At 34.6% G+C, this 26,680-nt stretch overlaps 1 protein-coding gene and 1 pseudogene across 1 annotated transcript in view; one reads left to right on the plus strand and one right to left on the minus strand.

The window, feature by feature from the left end:
• LOC145263052 (uncharacterized) overlaps window positions 1-26,680 on the minus strand; it is a 287,051-nt gene that overhangs the window by 140,637 nt on the left and 119,734 nt on the right. Inside the window, exon 4 of the mRNA XM_080119881.1 lies at window positions 10,235-10,840. Within this exon, the coding sequence (XP_079976007.1) occupies window positions 10,235-10,840 (606 nt within the window). The remainder of the gene's footprint in view (window positions 1-10,234; window positions 10,841-26,680) is intronic.
• LOC145263438 (U2 spliceosomal RNA) lies at window positions 24,786-24,922 on the plus strand (annotated as a pseudogene).

The raw sequence follows: 26,680 nt of genomic DNA on the forward strand, positions 1-26,680 counted from the left end.
GCTAATAACCAATCCTCATCTCAAAAATTCTTAAATGAAAATCTTTATTCATAACAGAAGTATGATTATAAAATTATTTAAATTTTGATGTGAAATATGATTATAAACTTAGGTTCAATCTCCTTGCGATGTTCACCTTAGACCATCTAAATTGTTTTGTAATCCTCGAAATAAGAGATCATCCAGTTGAGCTTAGTAAGGGGAATATGTAGAATGGGGTAAGATTTCCCAAACCAAATTTTCTATTATATTTTTTTATTGGAATTCTTTGAGATGAGTAATTTGTGTAGTTATTTATTTATTTGTTTATTTATTTGTTTATTTATTTATTTGTTTATTTATTTATTTGTTTATTTATTTATTTGTTTATTTATTTGTTTATTTATTTATTTGTTTTTTGTTTATGTTTTTATTTGTTTATTTATTTGTTTATTTATTTGTTTATTTATTTATTTGTTATATTTATTTATTTATCTAGAAGTGTAAGCCATTTTGAGTTTCAGAACAGTTTCAGATGGTTCGCTGTTACACACAAGTCCTGGGAGGTGACTTGTTTGTAGTAGACAGTTCCACAGAACAAAATATTCTTATCGTGTCGAAACCCGGGAAAGAACATGTGAAATTGTTCCAGAAAAGGTTTAATATTTATGAAGCAATTCTGGTTTCTGATTGGTTGTTAGCAGAACGTGAATTTATTTGATTCGTCAGTTCTTAGCAGCATCGTTTATCAATAGAATCGTCCGACTGTGTGGGATCATACCCCATTAATAGGTCCAAAATATTACAACATCCTCCCTATTTTTTATAATGGGGAAGTCCCTTGTGTTTGTTCTGCTCAAAAATAAATATATATTTTTATATTTACTTAGACATAACAAAAATTAGAAATCATTTGGATCTTAGAATTTTAGCATTTAAAAAGACGCCATTTTTAATTGTGTTCAAATGTCAAAAAGGAAAATTACAAAGATTTTTTTTTTTTAAGCAAAAGTATTAGTTACGCATTAGTAGGTTAAAGTGTTAATACAAATAAAATGGATACAGTTTAACGTCTTGTCCAGGACTTTTTTTGTTTATTTATTTATTTGTTTAATTATTTGTTTGTTTATTTATTTGTTTATTTATTTATTTGTTTATTTATTTGTTTATTTATGTATTTGTTTATTTATTTATTTGTTTATTTATTTGTTTATTTATTTGTTTATTTATTTGTTTATTTATTTATTTGTTTATTTATTTATTTGTTAGATGTATTTATTTATTTGTTTATTTATTTATTTGTTTATTTATTTATTTGTTTATTGATTTGTTTGTTCATTTATTTGTTTGTTTATTTATTTATTGGTTTATTTATTTATTTATTTATTTATTTGCTTGTTTATTTATTTGTTTATTTGTTTATTTATTTGTTTGTTTATTTGTTTATTTGCGTATTTATTTGTTTGTTTATTTATTTATTTATTTGTTTATTTATTTGTTTGTTTATTTATTTGTTTATTTATTTATTTGTTTATTTATTTATTTGTTTATTTATTTATTTATTTGTTTATTTATTTATTTGTTTATTTATTTATTTGTTTATTTGTTTATTTATTTATTTGTTTATTTATTTATTTGTTTATTTATTTATTTGTTTATTTATTTGTTTATTTGTTTATTTATTTGTTTATTTATTTATTTATTTGTTTATTTATTTATTTATTTGTTTATTTATTTGTTTGTTTATTTATTTATTTTTTTATTTGTTTATTTATTTGCTGACTGTTATCCTCATCTTCATAGTTGTTTTTATTTCAACACGTTTCGGCAACTCATTTTCTGGCCTTCTTCAGCTGATGAGACTCAGAATTCCTATCCCGTCGCGGTTAATCATCTGAAGAAAGACAGAGGATGGGTTGGCCCAAACGTAATGAAACAACAACTATGAAGATTAGGATAACAATCCACAGACAAATAGATACACAAATCTTCTATGATGTCTTTGTGAAGATGAACATCATGATGGAAGATGACTCGCTTTCTGTCGACTAAAGAAGGTCATTTCGGGTCAACATTAATGAGAATATCGCAGAAACATATGAATGATGGTTTAATAAACTGACTGAAAAATGATAAATTAATCATATAAAAAAGTTATGAATTAATCATATTTAATATGTTTAATAATATACATAAAATAAAAGACAGTTGGTTAAAATGCCCTTTCTAATAAACGGCAATTTTTTAAATCGACTTGATAATCTGTAAATCTATGAAAATGAAAATGTGTGTATCAAGACAATTCTAAACCTATATACTCAACGAATTTTGTATCTACAGACTTGAAATTTTGTATATAGGGTGTTCAGGCATCTGGAAAACTTTTAAATCGGTTTTCATCCGGAAACAACGGGCTGCTAAGTGTTCCAAATTGAAAATTTGGTTCGTGGCGGTCGTCGGATTTTTAAAAACAATAGAAACAATTTTTATAAATAGAATAAAGTTTTCGGCCACTTCCGCCATAAATAAAAGTAGCTAAAGAGCAAATGTATTATTAGAACAACTTTGGTGAACTTTGGTAATTCAATTCATCGCTATCTACAATTGTATGGGGCATTTGAGCGCGAACTTGCAAAAAAATGGCGATGGTAATGTCGGCCATTAATAATATAATCGAATAAAATACAGTTCAAATTGGCAAAACGTGTTCTTTGTCATGCACTTGAGTGTCGGTTTCAGCAATATTAATGTTAACGGTTGTATAATACGTTGGTGTATGTATTCTCCGGGTACATTTTCGATAGTTTCTTTACAGAAAGAGACGGTATATTTTATTTATTATTTTATTATTTCACTAATTATTATTTCTTATTTTTTATTTTTAATATAATATATGGACATTTTTATTTTTTTAATATAATATATGGGCTTTTGAATGTTGATTAGTCAAGATGGCCGACTAATGCTGACGTCACGTGGTAATTTAAAATTGCAAAATGCGGATGTAGGAACGAAGTGAGTTTTAATATTTTTTTAAAAACAAAAACTCGATTTTTTCAGACAGATATTTAACGTCTAAAAGTGTTTGTTCCTTATATCTGCAGGTATTATGTGGAGAGATAGAGAGGGGGAGAGAGAAAGAGAAAGAGAGATAGAGAGAGAGAGAGAGAGAAGAGGAGAGAGAGAAGAGGAGAGAGTTGGTCCTAATAAATTTGGCGAAATACTATATTGTATGTATAGCATTCAGTAATTCTAATTTGTGAATAAAATATTTATTTTGAAATACACTTTCATGTATTATTTCATTTTATACAATTTTATCTCGTCTTATTTTGAAGTTAAAGAAAATGAAAATTGTAAGTTATTTTTTATAAATAAATATTTATTCTTAGAAAAATTAAAAATTAAAAATAATTCAAATAATATTAATCAAAAATTTAAACTAATCTTGTGAATAACCCATTTAATAAAAACATGTAGGTAAACTTCCTTTTGTTTTGTTTTTGTTTTTTTAATATAAATTCTCGTTAAACGAAAACGTTTTCTGTAAAAAATATTACTGAAAAAAAGACGACACATAAAAAAGTTTCTTTTTGCATCAAAAACTATTAAAATGCATTTCGTTCCTACATCCGCATTTCGTAATTTTAAATGTCCACGTGGCGTCAGCATCAGTCGGACATCTGGGCTAATCATCTACGGAAGCCGATATTACCATATATGATCATGTTTCTTCTTATTTACAAAAGAATTTAGACACAGGCCCGACTGTTATTAAAAGAAAAAAATGCCGCGTGCTGAACGCGCGGAAGAAAGTTGAGAAGAAAAAGGGGGAAAATGCCGCCTGCTGGGCACAAACCCGCGAAACTTAAGTTTGTAAGCGAACAATCTATCGATCGGACCACGATGCCACAAAATTTTGTTTTTTAAAATCAAACAGCGAATCGACCGTTCGCGCATGCGCGATTAACAAACAGCGTCGAAACCAAGGGCTTACCTGACCTCCTGTTAACAAAACGCCATTTCTACATTTTATAATTGACGATTTTTTCTAATTTTTCGATAATATCTGTCCGAGAGATCGCTCTTTCTACCGTTACCACGTCCGTACCGCTTCGATGCGGATGACAAACGTTTTTAGCAGACATACAAACACACACCCAGATAAGTTCATTCTGGCAGTCGTTCCCTAGAGAAACGACGCATAATTGCAATCTCTAAAAATACAAAATTGTTAGGTAAATTGTTATGCATTTTGTCCTTAAATAGTGATTTGGTTTCGAATGTAAACACCTTTGTTTCAGCACTGGCCGAGATCACATACTTTACATTACGCGAATACTGAAAGTAAGCCTCAAAATTGAACAGAAAACGACGAGTGGACGATCACGACCTATGAAGAGAAAGTTATAATAATAATAATAATAATAATAATAATAATAATAATAATAATAATAATCCTCATGTCCCTGATCTTGACCCCCCCCCCAAGAACAAAAAATGTTTAATGCTAGCCGATGCTAACACTACAGCAAATAGTCGAAGGGTCAAAGAGGGTGGAAAGACCAAGAAGGGAAAGCACTTATTCGACCTCCACTGGATAGCTGCGGAGGTGACTGGGACGTTGGGGAGGCCAATTGCCACCCAAATTTCAGTGAAGACCATGGTCATTGCCAGAGAGAAATCAACGACAAGTGACTGTTGAGATAACGCAAATTTATTTGCAAAAATTGTCGAAAAAAAATGAAGACTACTGGAAATCTGGGAAGACTTGTTGTCACGCAGACTCCGGGGAACAACACCGGTTTTTATCAGTAAGAAATCTCTGATGATTACCTGTATGAGAACTCATAGTTAGTGAATTAATACTACTACTACTACTGCTACTGCTACTACTACTACTACTACTACTACTACTACTACTACTACTACTAATAATAATAATAATGATAATAATAAATAACGGGACCTGTGGAAATTCCACAGCGGCATCTTTCATATGAAATATATTACTACTGGGCATTCTGTGGACATTCTGTGCAGATCCCGTGATATTATTGTAACCCTTTGGTTTTAAATATAAAATTATTTATTTAAGTAATCTGGTTAATTTAGTGTCAGAATATTTCTAGTTATTACGGTTTATCTTCAATATCTTTATAGAAGTCTGTGACATATTTTCATTGTATCGACGCCCAATGCGAACGGAAACCTTACGATATTATATTATACCATCTTTAGACAGAACAGATAGTACGCTTGGATCCTAGCTAGAAGACCAAGAAGGTATATTTTAGTTTCATGTACAGCAAAAAAAGTGATATATTTTTTTTATTTAAAACTAGCAGTACTACCCGGCCTTGCTCGGGGGTTGCTTTGGTGCCCTTTTTATGCTTATTTTGATCTGTAGTTTTGGTAATTCCAATATTTTGTATATTTCTGAAATCCTAAAATTATTTTAGTAAATTTCAGTAATATTGACACCTTACTGATAAACGTAGCCCTCAACACAGTGGATGCAAGTGCCATCAACAATCCATTTTTCTCTGATTTGTCCCATTAGCAACTTTTGTTTCAGCTCAAAACCAACTACTTTGGCGAGGTTTTGGGGTGCATGATTTCTTGTACCGTTTGCGAAAGGAATTACAGGATAAACATCGACTATCTATTCATTGTAAAACAATATGTGGTTGTCGCTGTATAATTCTATAATTAGTCAACTGCGTCGAAAAATTCCTAACCTTATGTTGCCGGGCATACTACTTGTGCTTGGCTGTTGGGGGGGCTATGTTTTCTTAAACCGACATGTAAGAAACCCCTGAATCACATTTTCACTAAATATGTGTGTAGACTATTTTGCAATTTCTTCAGGAGCAGTTGCTTGTTCAATGGACGTTTAAAAACAGAAACATAATTTACTTTTGCACTGCTAAAAAACACGTAAATTTTCACGTCTTATAAAATTCTTTTTAGTTAATGAAAAACAAATTAAGAAATTTACGTGCGGCGTTTAAGCCTACAGGCCACATAATCCCCCCCCCAAAAAAAACAAACAAACAAACAAAAAAAAACACGCTATCAACTTACCTACAGTAGAATTTTCACGGCCCGTTGTTCTATTATTGTTGCCAAGGGACGACATATAAAAATGGCTTTACCGATGATAGAGAAATTAAAATAACGGTTTCGATTACTTATTATCGGTAATTATCAGAGGTATCCTGAGTCAAAACTTAACTACGATCACTCCCAGACTTATACACTAAAGTTTTGTAAATTTTAAAGAAAATCTGTTCAGCCGTGTCGAAGTCTATAAGGAACGAACTCACACACACAGACAAAGTCACATTTATATAATTGTAGAGAAGATATAATTTTTTATTGCGTTTTTGGTGATCGAGAGATCTCAATAAAAAGAAGGATAGGCGATTACACACTACGAACATTAAATTAGTATTAATATTTACTAAGTTTATGTTCCTAGTATGTTATCACCTTTCTATCCTTTTTTTTTTTTAAATAAATAAGATCTCCCGATTGAATAATTAATAATCTGGAATTCTTGTAAACAAGTTCGGAAAAGTCTGACGATGTTCACTCTACACAGGTCCGAACGCTTCTGCTCCCCCCACCCAGCAACCTGCTTTTGTGATGCCCGGGCGCACCTCAAAATCACGTGATTTTTCGAGAACTGTGCGAGACCATGGTCATTAAAATACCACGGTCGCCATCTTGGATCTTTGCGTTTTTCCTTCTCAGCTCGCAGGACAGACAGACAAGCACGTTATTGCGGGAAGCCTTCTCTATTTTCCCCACAATTTCCAAAGTATTTTCGCACATACATGTGCTTTTTTAAAGTCTATGTGCTCGCCACCTCACCGGCGCTTGCCAGCTCTTTCTCGCCCTCGTATTTACACGTCCATCTCCCTCGACGCAACTTGTTTCTCCCAACGACCACACAGTGTATTTTTTCTCCTCTTCTTGTGACGCAAGCTCACACACACTTGATAATTTGCATACGCGCTTTAACGGCTGCTAAGATTTTCGCTAGTCAGCTTTTCTTCGGCTGCTGCTGATTATCTCCCACGCGTCTATATGCGCTCTATTACACGTTCATTACCTTCACATTTGTAACGCTTTCTGACTTAGTTTATTAACAATCACTTTCCTTACGTCGTCATGTCGTTTATCTCCTCCTTTCTTTCTATATTGACCAAGAGAAGCATACGAGAAAAAGACCGAACTATTTTTTTTTACACGGTGGTCACTACTTATCAAGGTCCGGAAGCCACTCAGGGATAAGGGTTATTGCAAGTACAGTACGTTAGTGTGGAGATTTGATGAAGTGTTTACTTAAGGGGGCGGTTCATTAGGAATTTGTTAACGTTGGACTTGAAGACATCCAAGTTGTAGTCAGATGGGAAGCAGGCAGATGGAACAGAGTTCCACAGGCGTGCAGTTCTAAGAAAGAAGCTTTGTTCATGGAATCCGCGTTTTGATTTAGGCACAGATAAAGAGTGGGAAAAATTTTTCACAGTGGATTAAGCTAGACGGGTGTTTTTTGTGAAAGATTGGCGAGGGGGGGGGCAGAGATTGGAGTTCAGACGAGCACCTGCCATGGAAATAATAATAAAACGAGGATAGGCTCGCAACGTCTCTTCTGTAGGAGAGAGGTTGCAGGATAGAGAAAAGGGCATCCCCCACTAAACCACGAAGTCTATTTTGTACTCTGTCAAGGCAGGATAGGCTGTTTTTAGCAACTCCTGCCCAGATATGGCAGCAGTATTCTATCCTTGGACGTACTTGGCTTTTATATAGATAGAGAATTGCATCAGTAGTGAGATATCTTCTGGAGCGGTAGAAGGATCCCACCATCTTTCCAGCGACCTTGGCAACAGACTTGATGTACGTGTTCCATTTCAGATCAGGAGTAAAGGACAAACCCAGAAGCTTGTCAAAACATGGGGCTTCTCCTAGACGAGAGCCATCCATTTCAATTGATGCCAGATGGGGATCAGAGCGTATTATTTTATTAGTCGCAACTGGGGGGGGGGATTATTTATTCTTTTTATTTCAACGTGCATAAAATATGCATTTCTTATTTAAGATTATTTCATCAATAAAATGTGTCTAATATTTCTTCCCAAGGTTTGCGTTCTTGATACTGTACTTTCAAATTATCACTTTCACGCATGCTGTTGTTCCACAAGAGAACTAAGATTTGTCATAAATCATCATTTTTGATTTGATGAATTATACTTACTGTTATATAACAGAGCGCGTATGAAAAACAGAAGTATCTGTTAAAGCACGTATACAAGTTAGCAGGTGTACGCGAGCTTGCGTCACAAGAAAAAGTAAAAAGGACACTACGGTGTCGGAAAAAAGGAAAATGAGTGACGTGAAAGATAAACTTGTAAAGTTGAAGGCGAGAAATGGCTTGCGTGAGATCGGGAGAAAAAAAAACGCGACCGTGTGAAATGGACGTGTAACCGTGTGGTGACGGCGAGAGACTTTTAAGCTGGTGTCAAGACGGCAGGGCTTTGTTAATCTCATGGTAGACGAAATGAACAGTAAAACAGCAACAAAATAAAAACAAGAAGCAACCATAGTTTGGAAAGGAGCGGTAATAAATACCTTTTGCTAATACAGAAAAAAGCTGAATCGGATTTTTTTCTTTCTTTCTTTCTTTTTTCCTTACGGCATGGGTGCCTGAGAGGGGTTTGAACTGTAACGAACACAATTCGAGCGTAACGACCATGTTAATGTTAGAGTCAGAAACATCGAGGAATATGTTTTATTCCCATTCTTAGTCATTACGGTTTTTTTTTCGGAAGTCGGCTCAACTTGAAGGTACGAGGTTAAAAACAATTTAGATAAGTAACGTAAATATCGGGGAATGCGTCTTGCCTTTATTATTTGTCATGAGGGATTTTTCGGAATCCAGGTCAACCTGAAAACACGTAATCGGAATTCAAGTTAGATAAACTATGTAGACATCGAGGAATGCGTCGAGCCTTCATTATTTGTCATTACGAACCTTTTTTGAAGTCAGCTTAATGTGAAGGCACGTGATTCAAAGACCAGTTAGATAAGCTACGTAGATATCGAAAAACGTGTCTTGCATTCATTATTACAGGCCTTTTCGGAAGTAAGCACAACTTGAAGCACGATGTTCAAAGACAAGTTAGATAAGCTACGTAGACATCGAGGAATGCAGCTTACCTGAATTATTAATCGTTGCATGTCTTTGCGGAAGCGGCTCATTCATAAGGCACGTGGTTAAAAGACAAATTAGATAAACTACGTAGACATAGAGAGATGCCTCTTGCCTGCATTATTTGCCGTTAGAGACCTTTTTGGAAATCAGCTTAACCGAACGAGAAGGGGCTCAAGAACAAGTCGGATTAATTACATAAACATCAGCCAAAACGTGTTTCATACGTTAAAAGTCGTTAATTTAATTTTTTTCAGTAGCAAGTTTTATTTGAAGGTAGGTAATTAATAAACAAGTTCCATCAATTACGAATAATGTTTGTAAAACATCCTGCATTTATAAAGTTAATTTTTAAACTCGTTTTTCGAAAATTAAATTTTAGAAAATGATGTTAAAATTTATTGATATTTTTTTTATCGTGATTATTTTTTTGTTTGGCACACCGGTTCACGCCCAAATCACCGAAATTTAGTAGCAATGGGCCTGGCCAGCACCAGATAGGTGACCAATTGGGGATGTTATGCGTCGTATGTACAGCGCCGAATCGTAGAAAATTTAAGATTGGTATTTGGAGTCGCGTTTAATTAAATAGGGGGGGAGATGCACCTCCAAATAATCTCGCCTGGTGGGTAGGCGAAAAGGCGGTACTCCACGTGATGATTTACCGGCAACCTACTGAAAGATGCTTTTCTGAATCTGCATGTCAAGCACATTTTTGCCGCAGCGAATGGTGACATCTGAAGTGTGTGAGACACGAAGTTTCGCCTCGTGGATTTGATGAACGACATTATCATTATTATTAAAAAAAAATATTTTTATTTTTTGCGAATTAGGCCACAGGGCAAATTATACCTCGTAATATATAATATTCAATATAGGATTGGTTTTATAATGACACATATGCAATCTGCATAAATTAAAATATTATGTTTAAGTGTATTGTGCGACCGGGCATCGTTGGGCGTCCAGCTAATAAAAAAATAGAATTTTATCAAGTTATTGACATAGTAAAATATCACAATATAAACTAGTACATACCTTGTCTTGGCAAAGGAGGTATCGGATTGATCTTGTTATCAGGAACTTCGTATAAAAGAGGCATTCGTCTATCATCGTCGTCGTCGTCGCCCCTCAAAAGGTTATTACTGTAAAGATCCTCTTCGTTTTCTTCCAATTCTTGGTCTTCTTTTTGTTGTTGTTTCCGGGCAGCTGCAGCAATGGCCGAAGCAGCCTCCTCTTCCGCCTCTTCCTCCTCTTCCTCCTCCCGCTCTCGCTCCTCCTGTTCTTCCCGTTCTTTCCTAGCTTCCGCCACTTCAGCCTCCAACTCTTCATCAAACGAAGTCCTCTTGCTGAGCGTGATGCCCGCGTCCTCCGGGCGCAACTGATGCTGCTGAAGATATTTAAGAGCAAGTTTGTCCAGCATCCCGTCTCTCTCGAGATCGGCATCCGTATTGCCCAATTCTTTCATCAGGTTTTCGATCCGGACCGCCTTCTTCAAAGAGTTGATTTCAATCGGTATGCTACCCTCCTCCTCCTCGGAGTCGCCAGATTGAGCTATGGTGGCTGCGTTCAGAGCGTCGGCCAGATAATCGATTTCAACTCCCTCTAATTTGTGTTTGATCCACAGCTTAGCCATCATCTCAGCTACAAGAAGAAAAACACATACGCATCAATAGAATATCCAATTAGCTCAGTTCTTTAAAAGCAATGTTTAATATTATTCAAGTTATTTATTTTATTTATTTCAATCAATATGAGAAAAGTATGATTATACAAAAAAGCAGTGTTGATACCCTCGAAGCAGACAATAGCCAAGTACATATGCAATCGCTACAAAGACAAAGAAAGATGTGCATATTAAGAGAGCTGTGATATGTTTCTATATTCATCAACGTCAAACTAGGTATTCAGCATCTTGTTTTATATAAATATTCAATTCAGGTTTTCATCTTATAGCGATTTAATAGAATACATATCCGATCAACAGATGATGATGAACGAAGAACTTTCCCGTAATTTAATAAGTATTTTAATTAGTTTTCCAACCCCAAATATCAGATTAATAATTGATGTAGATTGGACGATTCAAATCGTATCAACCTCCGAAAAAATAATTAAAAATAGCAATAAACCCACAGAAACATATATACACCAAATTGATGTAAATACTAAATAAACTACTCGAAAATTGAAAGAAAAAAACTCTGTGTTATTTAACATTTGTCTGAATATATGCATGTACTAAAGCTTCTTTCTTAATGGATTCTTTCTTATACGTTTAACTATGATACTGCTATACCCAAGGAGGTCCATCGATCCATAGCCCTTGAGTCCCTGGGGGGGGGATAGGCCAGCTACAACGTTTGTAGATGTTTTTGTAGCGAGGAGTTCTTTTTACAGGGTGAGGGTGCTGGCCCCACGTCCAACCTTCCCAGAAGGTACATACAGCTTAACCTTCCCAAATGGTCACCCATCTGGTACTGGCTAGATTCAACGTTGCTTAACTTCGGTGAACCGGTGTGTAAACGTGATTGTGCCGTACACCCAAGGAGGTGGACGAGAAAAAACATCCTGGTTGACTCATTCTTCAAATTATCTAATCATTGCATTCAGGCTGCTTACAAAGCAAAGCATATTCTATTTCTCGTAAGACGTTTCTTTCTGAAAAAAACAAAAAACAAAAATAAAAACTCCTGAAATATTTCTTCCTCTTTATGTCTTCCGCATCAAACGACTGGTAGAGTATTGTCCCCAGGCTTCTTTTCCATGATATCACGTGATATCCAGCATCTGGAGAGAGTTCCAAGACTACTTAATTGGCGCAGGGTGTGTCTGATTTTCCATATAAAAACCGACTAAAAAAGCTTGACTTTTTCTCCCTTGAGCACGGTCGATTACGCAGTGAACTAATTTTAGTCTACAATATCTGCAATGGACATTATGAAATCCTCAGAACCTTTTATTCACTGCTGCATTAGAAACTAATTACATGAAACTTTGCTCATTGCCTATTTCGATTGAACCAAAGGAAGGTTGGGTCCTCACTCAGAATCCCTGGATTTTTGAACAGGCTTTCAAGTAAGGTAATAAATGCAATAACAACGCAACAATTTCAATTTAAACAAATGCCAGACTACTGTGTCATCTTGTCTGCCAATTTTTGCCACCCTTCAATGAAATTGAAAATTGGTTTATATCTTGAAGCATAAATTTGGATTGAATTGAATTAGCTTTCCTTACCCGGTGTTGCCCAGATCAAGAAATATGCTAATGAAATTGGAAGTTGTAAATGAAACCACAAACTTCTCTGTGTTTCTGTGCTTATCAGGTTGAGAAGAAAGATCGTGCGGATTTTTTCATGTTGATTTGAAATGATTTATTTTCAAATAAGTTTCGTTAAAACATCTTTACTTTTATACCATTTCAAAGAGCGTTTTTCTATCTAATCGTTATAATTGCAATCATTTTAAAACAATTGATTTTTTTTCAGAACGTTGAATACAAGATGGAAAAAGCAAATTCTCACAATTTCAATTCAAGCTAGGCCAAAAAGCTGCTGAAACAACTCAGAATATCAACGTAGCGTTTGAACCAGGAACCTCTACTGAACACACAGCAAAATGGTGGTTTAAGAAATTTCGTGGCGGAAACGAGAGTCTTGAAAATGATGAGCGTAGTGGTCGGCCATTGAATGTTGACAACGATCAATTAAGAGCCTTAATTGAAGCCAATCCACGCACAACCATTCAATAATTTGCTTATGAATTAAATTAACGTATACGGCGATTTCTAACCACTTGAGATAGATTGGAAAGACAAAATATTGATAAATGGGTGCCTTACGAATTGAACGAAAACCAAAAGAAACGCCATGATGAAGTGTCATTTTCCTTTCTTTTATGCAATAAGAAAGACCCTTTTCTCGATTAGTTTGTTACTTGCGATAAAAAAGTAGGTTCTTTACGACATACGGATACGCACAGCTCAGTGGTAATGCCGACGAAGCTCCAAGACACTTCGCGAAGCCAGGGTTGCACTAAAAAAAGCTGTAATGGAGTTGCATCAGAAGAAGCTGTAATGATGGTCTGCGATCGGTCTCATCCATTTCAGTTTTTTAAAACCATTTCGACGGTGAAGTACTGTCAGCAAATGGATGAAATGTATTTGAAACTGCAACAACACGTAACATTACTCAACAGGAACAGCTCAATTTTTGGCCAAGATCAAAGTGTAGTATCTGTTCTTCAGATGCGGCACTTCCATTTCTCGTTCTCTTTCAATGGAGGAGAAATCCTTCACGACTGAGACAATTTTTATTTTTGTACCTTTTCTCCACGTTAATAAACGACCCTGGTGTATAACTCTACCCCGTGGGGAGGCATTGTAAATACGAGCAATGCCCGACCGCACGTTGCTAAATCGACCTTGCAGAAGTTGAAAGAATTGGGCTACAAAATTCTGCCCGATCCGCCATACTCTCCAAACCTTTAACCTACTGACTACGACTTTTTCAAGTATCTCGACAAATTTTTGCGTGAGAAATGCTTAAAAAAGCCTATGCGATATCAAATATGCTTTCAGCGACTTAATCGCCACCAGAATGTAAGATTTTTACGTTACTGGCATACATATATTTTTTGTGTTTGCAAAAGTGTGTTTGTTCTGCCAGTACTTATTTCGACCATTTTTTTTGAGCTGAGATATGTTCATCTTAATTTAAAAGTAAAATAACAAAGAAGCAAGAACTTTTTATTAAGCTGATATATACCAGTTTCATGAATGAGTATATAAAAATTAGTTCGTTTTTTTTTCGTTTCACTTCCCCTCGTTTATGCAACAAGAACGACCCGTTTCATTAAATCTTACTGCAAGGAAACTATTCGTTTATTAGCTTACCACCTTACACGAGGGCTTATCTTTCAAACTCCCCGGTTAAACATTCACAGACAATATGAATTGAAACAAAATCAGTGAAGAAATTGCCAAGGCTGCTGTAAAAATGTGTTTCCTCTATAGTGCTGAAAAATTTCTTACACAAAGAAACTATCCTTTATTTTTACAAAACCACAATTTGCCCATGCATGGACTATTGTTGCCACATCCTGGCTGATGTATCTACCACAAAACTCTTTCTTTCTCTCTCCCTCTGTCTCCCTTTCTTTCTCTCTCTCTTCCTTTCTCTCTCTCCCTCTCTCTTTCTCTCTCACTCTCTCTCTCTCTTTCTCACACAGGGTAAAAAAAAAAACAGTCTCAAATTAAATGTCTCACACTATCGGCCAAGCTCCAACCTCTGTCCCATCGCCACAATGTTGCATACTTGCGCCTGTTTTACAAGTACTTTCATGAAATGTGATCTGATGAATTCATAGCATATGTGCTCCCCCCTCGACGTACATACCCCCGACTAACAGGACAAACAGCAAAATTTCTTCAGTTGAAACTTTTAGATACTGAGAACGTTTTTACTATAATAGTTTATTCCCTCGGACTGCTAGACTTTGGAATTTTTTTTGTTTGTTACATGGGCGTCACCATTTATCAAGGCCCGAAGGCCACTCAGGGATAGGGTTATTGCGTGTACAGTAATCAATGAGATAGTATTGTAGTAATCATTAGTATTGGGGGTCTTGATAGAGTGTCTTACTTAAGGGGCGGTTTGTCAGGAGTTTGTTTATGTTGGACTTGAAGACGTCCAAGTTGTAGTCAGGTGGGAAACAGGCAAGCGACAGAGAGTTCCACTGGCGTGCAGTTCTAAGAAAGAAGCTTTGCTCATGGAAATTAAGGTTTGGATTTAGGCACAGATAAAGAGTGGGGGAAATTATTGACAGTAGTTTCAGCCAGACGGGTGTTTCTTGTGAAAGATTGGCGAGGTGGGGGGACGAGGGATTGGAGCTCAGACGAGCACTTGCCATTGTAATAACGATAAAACAAAGACAGGCTCGCAACCTCTCTTCTGTGGGAGAGAGGTTGAAGGGAAGAGAAAAGGGCATCCTCCACTAAACCACGAAGTCTATTTTGTACTCTGTCAAGGCAGGATAGGCTGTTTTTAGCAGCTCCTGCCCATATGTTGCAGCAGTACTCTATCCTTGGACGTACTTGGCTTTTATACAGATAGAGAATTGCATCAGTAGTGAGATGTCTTCTGGAGCAGTTGAAAGATCCCACCATTTTCCCAGCGTCTCTGGCAACAGATTTGATGTACGTGTTCCATTTCAGATCAGGAATAAAGGTCAAACCCATGGAGCCTCCCCAAGACGAGAACCATCCATTTCAATTGATGCCAGATGGGGATCAGAGCGTTGATGATGGAAAAATAGAAGCTTGGTTTTGGATGCATTAAAAGTGACCAGCCACCTCTTCCTCCATTGTACCACGCGCTCAAGATCAGAGGAGAGAGAATCGATCCCCTGTTTCTTGTTTCCGTTACTGTACTAATCCACAATAGTCCTTATGTTCCAATTGACAAGATACCTTTTCGGGGCAAAGAAGAGTAAATAAAAGGTTTTATTTAATGTAATATCAAAGTTTTTGTATGAATAATAATAAAATTGGATGAACTAATATCATACTAGTAATTAAGAAGAATAAAAATGTTGAACTTTTTTAAGTGGTTGACGTGGGGTCAGTAAATCTCGTAGAGAATGTACCCAATTTTCCAAGCAGAAATGCTGATTCCATGTCTATAAAAGAAGGTGTCTTTTTAGAGGCGGCGAAATTTAAATTAAAATAAATCGAACCAAAATAGTTTTATTATAAAAAATATGCGGTGTATTCCAAAGAGTAATTTTTATCATTTAAAATTTCAGTACAACTTCGGGCATATGGCCCCCGCGGCTCGCGTATAGATGGCATAATCTACAGCAATGGTTTCTCTACTTCTTTTTAATCATGGCTTCTCTTTTTAATGTATTTTCGTGAACCACTATGGCTTATTTGATTTTTCAGTATGGGAAAGAAATCTAAGCATTATATAATTCATTTTGAAGGAAAAACGAGCCTATATTAACGTTACATGTACCATGGCTGCCCACATGAATGCCGATTGAGAACCATTGATCTAGAAGTATATTTGTAAGCAAAACACGCGCTATTATTTAATGTCATATTTGTACACTGGTATAGTTTAATATATTGACATGAATACTGCATTGTAGAATCGACAGATGGATTTGGTGATCATCGTTTTTAATTTAAAGACCAGTCAGCGTTCGGAGGATTATTAGATTTGCTAATAAAAATATCGATTAGGAAGAGTGTGTGATGCTCGCCAACAATATTCTTGGCAGGACAGGATTCACAAATCCAAGCACGTTCGTGTGCTTCTAGACTTGGACGTGTTCAGTAATAGCTTTAGTCCTCATAATGACCCTTGCCTTCTATGAAAATATTACATTTCTGTGAGCATGTCGGTAGCCAAAATATTTGAAAGAAATCCATAATAATTGATTCTAACAGCAAATTTCTCAGTCGAAATCATGTGAGTTAAGGAACTAAAAGCTGATTCTAAATACAGACAACATCCCCAATCATTATAGTATGAGTAACATATAAGGATACACCCTGAATCACGTTAGACGTCTAAATGATTCGCTTATAAACATAATAAATGAACATGCAGAACGAATTCAGAGGTTTACACCATCTTTCTTACCTTCTGACGTTAACGACACCTCCTCACCTCCTTTTCCATACATTAAAAAACGCCACGAAATCGCAAAAAAATACCAAAAGAATTTTAATTTGTAAAAGTTAAAAAAGATACAGCGGATAAAGCCAAACATCAATACTTCAAAGAGATGAGCTTATTGGATTTGCAATAAGTCCGAAGGATTTATACTTGATCCGAATTTACATCTTTTTCGTTTGTTTCCTTCGATGTTTTTGGAACGAATATAATTTATTTTGCTTTATTTTGTCTGAAATACTTAGTCAAGCTAGGTTAAATTTTAGAGTGGCGATATTTTCCCTTATTCATCGCAACAGTTTAAAGGGAAGTTATTGTGTGCATTTATATCAAATTCTCTCCCTTGAGTTCATATATAACTAAAATCTCAATAGAAGAGCAGCATATAAAAACGATAAACAACCACAGAATTCGCGCATAAGCCTGAGGAGTTCTTGAGTGGATGAAACGCCGAATATTCAGTGTAGCTTAATCGCCATATATATTTTACAAATTACTATATATATATATATATATATATATATATATCCACGAAATAGTGTTTCAAGGTAAAAATGACGCCGTTAAGAACATTGATACGATTGTTTGTTTATGTAAGTAAAGCGATCCAACGATGGAGGAAATTAATTGATTTACTGACAAAATGATTTTCCAACGAAAGGCCCTTTTTAAATATAGTTTTAAACGTTTTAAATGAAACTTCCGAGACTATATATATATATATATATATATATATATATATATATATATATATATATATATATATATATATATATATATATATACTAGCAAAAACAGCCTACATAAAATGGACTCTGATTTATGAAAGTATGATAGGTTATGAAAAGGAAGGGTTGTAAAGAGATAGCTTCGAATTTGAGAGTATCAAAACCAAAGCAAAATATGATGAAAGTAAAAATAAAATAGATAAACCTCATAATTTATTATACCATACATGTTCACACTGAAACACTTATCACAATATTCTGTGGATCTATATTAATAAACCTTGTAAAACTTCGTGACATATTTCCATTCTATGGAGGTCAGGCGAGAACGAACACTCCATAATTTTATTATACCATATTTCTTCAAACTGAAACATAATTATCAAAGTATACTTACGTAGATTGATATGAAAAGTCTTTATTAAAGTTTGTGCCTATTTCCATTCTATGGGGGCCAGGCGCGAACGCAGACACCACAATTATATCATACCATCACTATTTAAGTTAAAACATACTTATCAAAGTATTCTTATGTAAATCTATATGAAAAACACTTGTAAACGATTTTTTTAAATTTTTTAATTTTTTATTTCCATACTTTGTGGACTAGGCGCGAACACAGACCCCACAATTTTAATGAACCACCGTTCTTCCAGATCAAACATACCCATTCCCATGTCTCGATACATCTATCGTTATATGTAATTAGTTTTTTTAAAATAGTCAACCATATAGGAGCCTATTCGTGACCACACACACACACACACACACACACACACACACACACACACACACACACACACACATTTCGCTTTATATATATATATAACTTACTACCTAGCTCTACCTACGTATTGAGCACTGTTTAAGTAAATACTTAAAGTTTACGCATAAATTTATGCTTTCATATATTAATTTATGCGATTAAAGTAAGTAATCGTACACACACACACACACATACACACACACATACACACACACATATATATATATATATGTGAATATAATTTTTTTATGTAAATACAGTCATATCTTGCTACGATATGCAGACCGTTTCAATCATATTAGATATCATCAGGCAAGAAAAAATGAAGGTACAAAAACATAAAAGGTTCCAGATCTTTTTCAAATTTTGAGAAGAGAAAATTTTCCATGAGTGGCGATGAGCAAAATTAAAGTTCTTGCTCATCGCCACTGATGACAAATTTTCTTTCTGGAACCTTTTCAGTTTCTGTACCTTAATTCTTCTTGCCTGATGATATCTAACATGGAAAACGGTCTGCACATCATAGCAAGATATGACTGTATATATATATATATATATATATATATATATATATATATATATATATATATATATATATATAACTTCATAATAACATTTTGTATTCCTGCACGTCACGAATAGAAAACGAATAAAGAAAAGCTATAAACTTTTATACTTTTCGTATTACTTTTTTAGACATTTTCACACACACACACACACACACACACACACACACACACACACACACACACACACACACACACACACATATATATGACGTTTCTAAATTTTTTAGATGAGTATTGGTTGTTATTATTATTATTATTCATCGGACTACTGTTCTCATCTTGAGTGTGATTTTCACACCGTTTCGGTCGATATAGCCTCCGACCTTCTTCAGGTGTATCTTGTCGAACTCGAGAATGTTTCTGTTAAACTCGGGAATTTGGATGGAATTTCGAGCGGAACCCTTTATTTACTTCGTGCTCTTGTTCCGTCAGCTATGACTGGATAGAGGTCCTAAGTAATCCGCAAGGGCCCGTGGCGCAGTAGTTAGAGTATTGGGAAAAATCAATTGTAAAAGTGATATTCTCCTGAAGGTTGAAGGTTCAATCCTCAGTGTGGGCGACCGGAATATACATTTGCGAATTACTACTACTACTACTAATATATATATATATATATATATATATATATATATATATATATATACTGGCCCAAAAGTAGGCTTACAGTTATTAAATATTTGAAATTCTTTAACTAGGTTATTTGAAAAAAAAATAGTTTAAATATTTATTTGAAATTCGACACCAGAACAGCGGGAAAGTCATTATACCTGTTTACATAAAAACAAATGATTGAATCTCTCAGATGCTCAAAATGTCCCCCCCCCCGTCAACATTGCAACATTCTTCAAATCTCTCCAGGACACTCTGACACACAGTGCGACACAAATTCCGATCTTCATCAATTTCTGTGAATGCGACATGAATGTAATCTTTTAAATCATTTATTGTTTTGTGTTTCTTCTCATGCCCCCCCCCCAAAAAAAAAGAAATCAATTGGGGTTAGGTCAGATGAAGGTGGTGGCCATTCGATACTGCCCCTTCTTCCGAACCATCGCTGCGGAAAAAAACTTGGTTAAGGTAGTCTCTTACTCTAGACGCATAATGTGGTGATGCTCCATCCTGCTGAAAGAAATGTTCATCAAAGTCAGGTTTAGTTCTGAGTTGTGGTACTACTAATTCACGAAGCATGTCCAGGTAGTTCTCCCCATTTACAGGCCCATAAAAAACGGGCCCAAACTGTTTATGTAAATTAGATCTATACTCTGTGGAGTATTTTATATTGCTTGTACATTTTAATTAGCAAGTAACTTCAATCATATAAAAGGTAGTTTAATAACTGTAAACCTACTTTTGGGCCACCCTGTATATATATATATATATATATATATATATATATATATATATATATATAGTAATTTATAAAATATATATGGCGATTAAGCTTAATTTACACTGAATATTCCGAGTTTCATCCACTTTAGGATTCTTCAGGCTTATGTGCATAAGCCTGAAGAATCCTAGAGTGGATGAAACGCGGAATATTCAGTGTAGCTACATCGCCATATGTATTTTATAAATTACTAACTAGCTCTACCTACGTATTGAGCACTTTTGGAGTAAATACTTAAAGTTTACGCATAAATTTATACTTTCGTATATTAATTTTATGTGAGTAAATGAAGTATATATATATATATATATATATATATATATATATATATATATATATATATATATATATATATATGGTTGGTGTATTCAACGACTGTTAATTAATTTTGTAAATTCTGTAACATGTTAAGGAGATGAGAAATAGTGAATATCACATGTTGGAAGAAAGAAGATACTTGGAATAATTGTATCGTAAATAAGTTGACTAGAAACGCACCAGACACGTGTATGTAAGGGAGAAACAGGAATGAACAATCTTTGAAGTATATAAAGAAAAACATAAACGGAATATCTGGATTTTGATGATGGCCGGGATTGAATTATGAGCAACAAATATTTTTGTCATCAAAATCGGTGAAATTGCACATTTTAAATCAAACAACTAATTGTATATATGGGATGTTAAATGTAGTTTATAACCTACATTTAACATCTTAATGCCTGCATTAACGATGATACTTACGAGCTTTAAATGGGGAATCGTTAAAAGATACATCTGCTTTACTGAAAAAAAATGCTAGTTTTATTTTTGGTGTCATTAAAAACCCACCCAATAGTTTTGTTGATGAGGAGACTTTGTTTAAAAAAAAAACAAATGATAAAACTCTATAAAAACATCGTTTCCGAAACGATCGTACAATTTATTGATTTTGTTTGTTCTTCCTTGTGAAACCGATTTTTAATTTTTAATTTTAATTATAAATTATCAATCATCTCCCTCAATATATATATATATATATATATATATATATATATATATATATATATATATATATATAATATAAAATCACTTTGTGTGTGTGTGTGTGATGTGCTTCCTCATAGGTTCTGAAACGTCTGAGCCTATCTTTTGCAAATTTCACACAAACCGAACTTATATTTCTGGCAGTGTTCTTAGATATGTTTTGTTTATTCATCCAATAAATCTCGAAAATAGAAAAAGATCCGATGCTAAAAATAGTTTTTTTTTTCTTATCGATAAAAAGAATTTTAACAGGGTTATATTTTACGTTACACCGGCCAAGGGAAATAATTCCCAGCAAATCAAGCGAGATTCAATTCTCATAAAATCATTCATTCTTAAAAAAGACCCCCCCAAACCCAGATGTATTGTCATCTGAGTGGTAGAGTACTCAACTGCAGATCGAATGGTCTCCTGTTCAAGCCCGAGTGCACCTCACCATTTTATTTATTTTCATTCATGAGTTTAATTTCCGTTAAAAGAAGAGCTACCATTGAAAATCGCCTCAAACCATCTCCACGTTTGCATATTTTATAAGTAAACTTTAATCAGAAGCGACTTTTCCAAGGCATTCATTGCCAAGCACAAATATCAGCTGGCGTGATATGTTAAATAAACACAAAGGGAATTTGATGAACGACATTATCATTATTATTTCTTTAATTCAAATTTTTTTTCGAATTAATCCACCGGGTTAATTATTCCTCGTAATATGTAATAATTAATAGAGAAATGATTCTATAATAATACATAGACAATCTGCACTAATTATAATATCATGTTTAAGCGTATTGTACGACCGAGCAACGCCGGGTGTTAACCTAGTATATATATATATATATATATATATATATATATATATATATATATATATATATATATATATATATATATTGCTTTGGAACGATTAATTGGAATCAGAATAAAGAATCGAAAAAAATCGGATCTTTTGAAGGTATTGGAAAAAGTTTCGCAATCGAAACATTTTTGCCTATTTTCCAATGCCAAAAACGATACTTTAATTATCTTTTTATTTGATTTTGTTTAAGAATATCCAACTGCTGGTAGTAATAATAAAATAATGAATATTTATTAATTGAGAAATACCAGTAAAGCTAAACATATATAGATCCTCCATCGAAAGCGTGTTTTACGTTTGGGAAAATATGTTAACCTTTAACCTGTGTTTTACAGTAATCGGTGGGGGGGGATAGTAACTTTATAGTTTAATATTTAGAGATTTATAAAAAATCAGAATCGGAATTGTCAGTTGTATTCGAATCGAGAATTTAGTAAAGAATCGCTAATTGTATCGGAATCGGAAAAATATTGGAATCGTACTATTACTAATATATATCTACCATTATATAAAGAGAGAGAGAGAGAGAGAGAAAGAGAAAGAGAGAGATAATAGTTTAAGAGAAATAGAGAAAAAGAGAGATAGAGAGATATACAGATGGAGGGGACTGCAGACTAGCAGGTGCGGCCAGAACAACTAGACAGGATTTAAATGCGTTACCACAAGGATTAGCAATAAGATTAAGAAGTAATCCGTTAAATCGATTTATGAACATAATCACCAGCAGGGCTATTCGACTAAGACGTTTGATTTTTCCCAACCGAAGTTATGGAGATTTCGCAAGATTAGAAAGCCGGCATTAATTGTGTTAATACCTTGCTACATTTACATGGGAGCGTATGAAAATCTCATGGTCACTTTAAAGTGAACAGTTAAGCGACCAAACGTGTTTACCTTCGAATAATAAACAAATATTTTGCTCTTGTTATTGAGCACTAACGATCTCGTTGAGTTCGTTCATTCCTACTTTTGAATATCTCACGCCTGGATTTATATATATATATATATATATATATATATATATATATATATGTGTGTGTGTGTGTGTGTGTGTGTGTGTGTATGTGTGTGTATGTGTGTGTGTGTATATATTTATCATATGATATTTATCATATAATATATTATAATATATTATATAAAGATAATTATTCAGAATACATTCGAAATGTTATTGAAAAATATCAAATTATTTCTGGCCTCTTAAAAATTGACTAAGAATATAAAAGCTTGCTATAAATATGACTAATCACACAGCACAATAGATCTCAAAACACAACAAACAACAAGATGTAGGTTATGACATAATAACAGAGGGAAACAAATACGCATTCAAAAATCCAACGCAAACATGCAAAATAACAAAACAACAACAACTTGGCTTCAAAAATGTAATCACTCTACCACAATGTACAGCGTGCGACAAATCTTATTGTTCTGGTGATTACATACTCCTAGATAATATATTATCACCATTATCAAAATCAGGAATCTAATACTCACACGAAACTACAAAATGTGTAACGTACCAGTCGTAATGTACCAACAACTTTCTTCGTATTTCACTTTTTTAGTACAACATATTCTTTCAATCTAACCCTGTTTTTCGCGTGTTCTTTTATTACCGTTTGCACAACAGCTGGCAATGAGGTTTCAAGAACTCATGAATTGGAACTTTTAAATACAATAACGATTCGTGAACGAACATTGAAAGATTAAATTTGAAATATACAAGTATTACATATCAAATTTATTCAAAATAACAGCGTGGTATTGCAAAAACCATCATCAACATCGACCTTGCGACGAAAGCAGTATTTCAGAAATACTAGCAACAAATAAGTCTAAGAGTAGGTGCCGTTAAAAACGGACAACTAGAAGCCAACACATTTCATTTCAACTAAAAAGAAAATTATCTATGAGGAAAAGATTATAAATTAAAAATTCGTAAATTGATTTGTTAAAACTGAAATTTATTTCTCGTTTTTAGTCGCGTGCAAGCGACTCTATAAGTCATCTGTCGGTCAGTCTGTTGGTCGGTCTGTCGGTCTGTCCGTAACACTTTTGTGCTTGGTCTTTTTGGTTAAGATCAAAGGTCTGTTGTTACCAGATGCTGTTCTTAGCTTCTTTTTGCCAAGATCAAAGTGCAGTATCTGTTCCGGCAGATACTGCAAGCTATGACTAGCTATGACTAGCTATGACTAGCAAAGACCAAATGTGGGGGCAACCCCACATGCCTGACCTTTAACCAGCTCCCATTTCCCACCTCTCGGGAGCTGGTCCCCCTTTCCCTTCCCCCTCCCTTCACTCCTCACGTTAAAAATTGGCCTGTGCCTAATTTGCCCGGTGGGGGAGCAAATAAATACCATCTGTTCCGGCAGATATTGCAAGCAAATACCATATGTGGGGGCGACCCCACATATAAGACCTTGGTCAATGTAGGGGCAACCCTTCATACCAATTGTCACTATCCAGCTCCCCTACTCCCCGGGGAGTTGGTCCCCATTTCCCCTTCACTCCTCACATTAAAAATCGGCCCTGTGCCTAATTTGCTCGGTGGGGAACAAATAAATACCCTTTTCTTGACCTTTTGGCCAAGATCAAAGTGTAGTATCTGTTCTTACTACATGATGTACTTATTGTGATATAATGTGGGGGATCACTGTTCTGTATTAATTTAATGTAAAATGATCACCCTAATTCAACCAATCAGTCTCAAACCATTCAAGTCATTCTTCAGCTCATTCAAGTTGTTTTTGAAGTATTCCAGTTATTTTTTAAGCATTCAAGTCATTCTTAAGGTCATTCAATTCATCCTTAAGTTCATTAAAGTCATTCTAAGTCATTTACTTTTTATTTAAGTCATTTCAGCCCATTTTTCCGGTCATTTTAGTTTATCTTTAAGAATTTCATGTCAATCCTACATTCACGCATTCATTCATTACACGAGAGCACGCGACTAATGGCTATCGGCTTTGTTTTTTTTATTAGCTCTTATATTTTCAGGTTCAAAAAAGGAAGTTATATGTTGTGATAAAAACAATTTGTAACTTTCTTTTATGCTATGAGAAAAAAGATAACGCTAATTGAGGGAAGTGTAATTATTTTTAATCCCAAAACATTGTGTGCTTAATGTTCAGAAAACAAGTGAGGTGTGCATGGTTCCAGTGTGCACAGTGAACAAGGCATACAAAATGACTAGGTTCAACATTCGCCCTCCCCCCTATTTATCACCAAATGTCCCCAGGGGAGTCAAATCCTGGTGAAAAAACGGTGCATTTTTAGGCCTTAACATATATAAATTTGAGTTCTGCACCATGCAATAAATGAAATGACTAAGACCACCATTTGCCCTCCTCCATTTAGTCCCAAAAGTCCCCAAGGCCTTAACATATTTAAATTTGAGTTCAGCATCATGCAAAACTGCTAAATAGACATACACAGAAAATTTTGGACAAATATGGTAAAATAGTCCCAAAAATGGAGTGTTTTTATTAGCCCTAAAAGAGCCCCTGGGGCACACTCAAGACTTATCGCGAAGTATAAAAATATATATATATATATATATATATATAGAAATCAGTTAATTACAACTTTTCAGAATATTTTATAAAATCCATGGCATCAATTTTTTTAATAGGCACAAAAGTGTCAATTTTAGCCTTTTTAACCCGAAAGGCACCCCTAGAGGGGTAACCGGAGTTGTCCCGAAAAATCTGTTCTGTTACTTTTTTACTCATATCATGTTTAATGTTTGTGCGAAATAAAAAAAAAAAAAAAATCTAAGGCGTAGTTATTGAGAAAAGTGCGGACGGACAGACGACCGGACCAACAGACAAACGGATAAGGGTGAATTTACAGGTCCACCCTACTTTTGTCGGGGAACCAAAAGATATTTGATAAACAGTAAATTACTTTTGCTACACATTCAAAGCCATCTATTATTTTTAAGAGAATAAGAAACAATGGATAAGGCTGCTGCGAAGAAGGTGGACTCTCACTACTGTGCTTGGAATTCCTTAAGTCTGAAAATATCCTGATCTTCTATAAGGCTATCATTCGCCCATGTATAGAGTATTGTTGTCACATTTGGGCTAGTGCATCTGCTACTAGTCTCTCACTAGAGAAGAGGCTTCAAAAGAGAGTCACTAACCTTATAGGTCCTGAACTGTCATCTGAGTTTCAACCTCGGTCACATCGACGAAATGTTGCATCCCCCTGCGTGTTTTACAAGTATTTTAATGGTGGATGCTCTGACAAGCTACAAGCCCTTGTAACCTCTCGACGTAAATAACCCCGACAAACCTGACAAACAGCAAAGTCCTACCTCTACACACTACAGATCTCTATATATAAGAAAGCTTCTACTCTAATAGTTTATTTCCTAGATCTATAAGACTTTGGAACTCCCTTCCGACTTCCCGCTTCCCCAACTGTACTGGCATGCAGAAGTTCAAGTGTATTGTGA

The sequence above is a fragment of the Euprymna scolopes genome, chromosome 38 (assembly GCF_053919585.1).
Source record: "Euprymna scolopes isolate OS-2025 chromosome 38, ASM5391958v1, whole genome shotgun sequence".
NCBI classification, from domain to species: Eukaryota; Metazoa; Mollusca; class Cephalopoda; order Sepiida; family Sepiolidae; genus Euprymna; species Euprymna scolopes.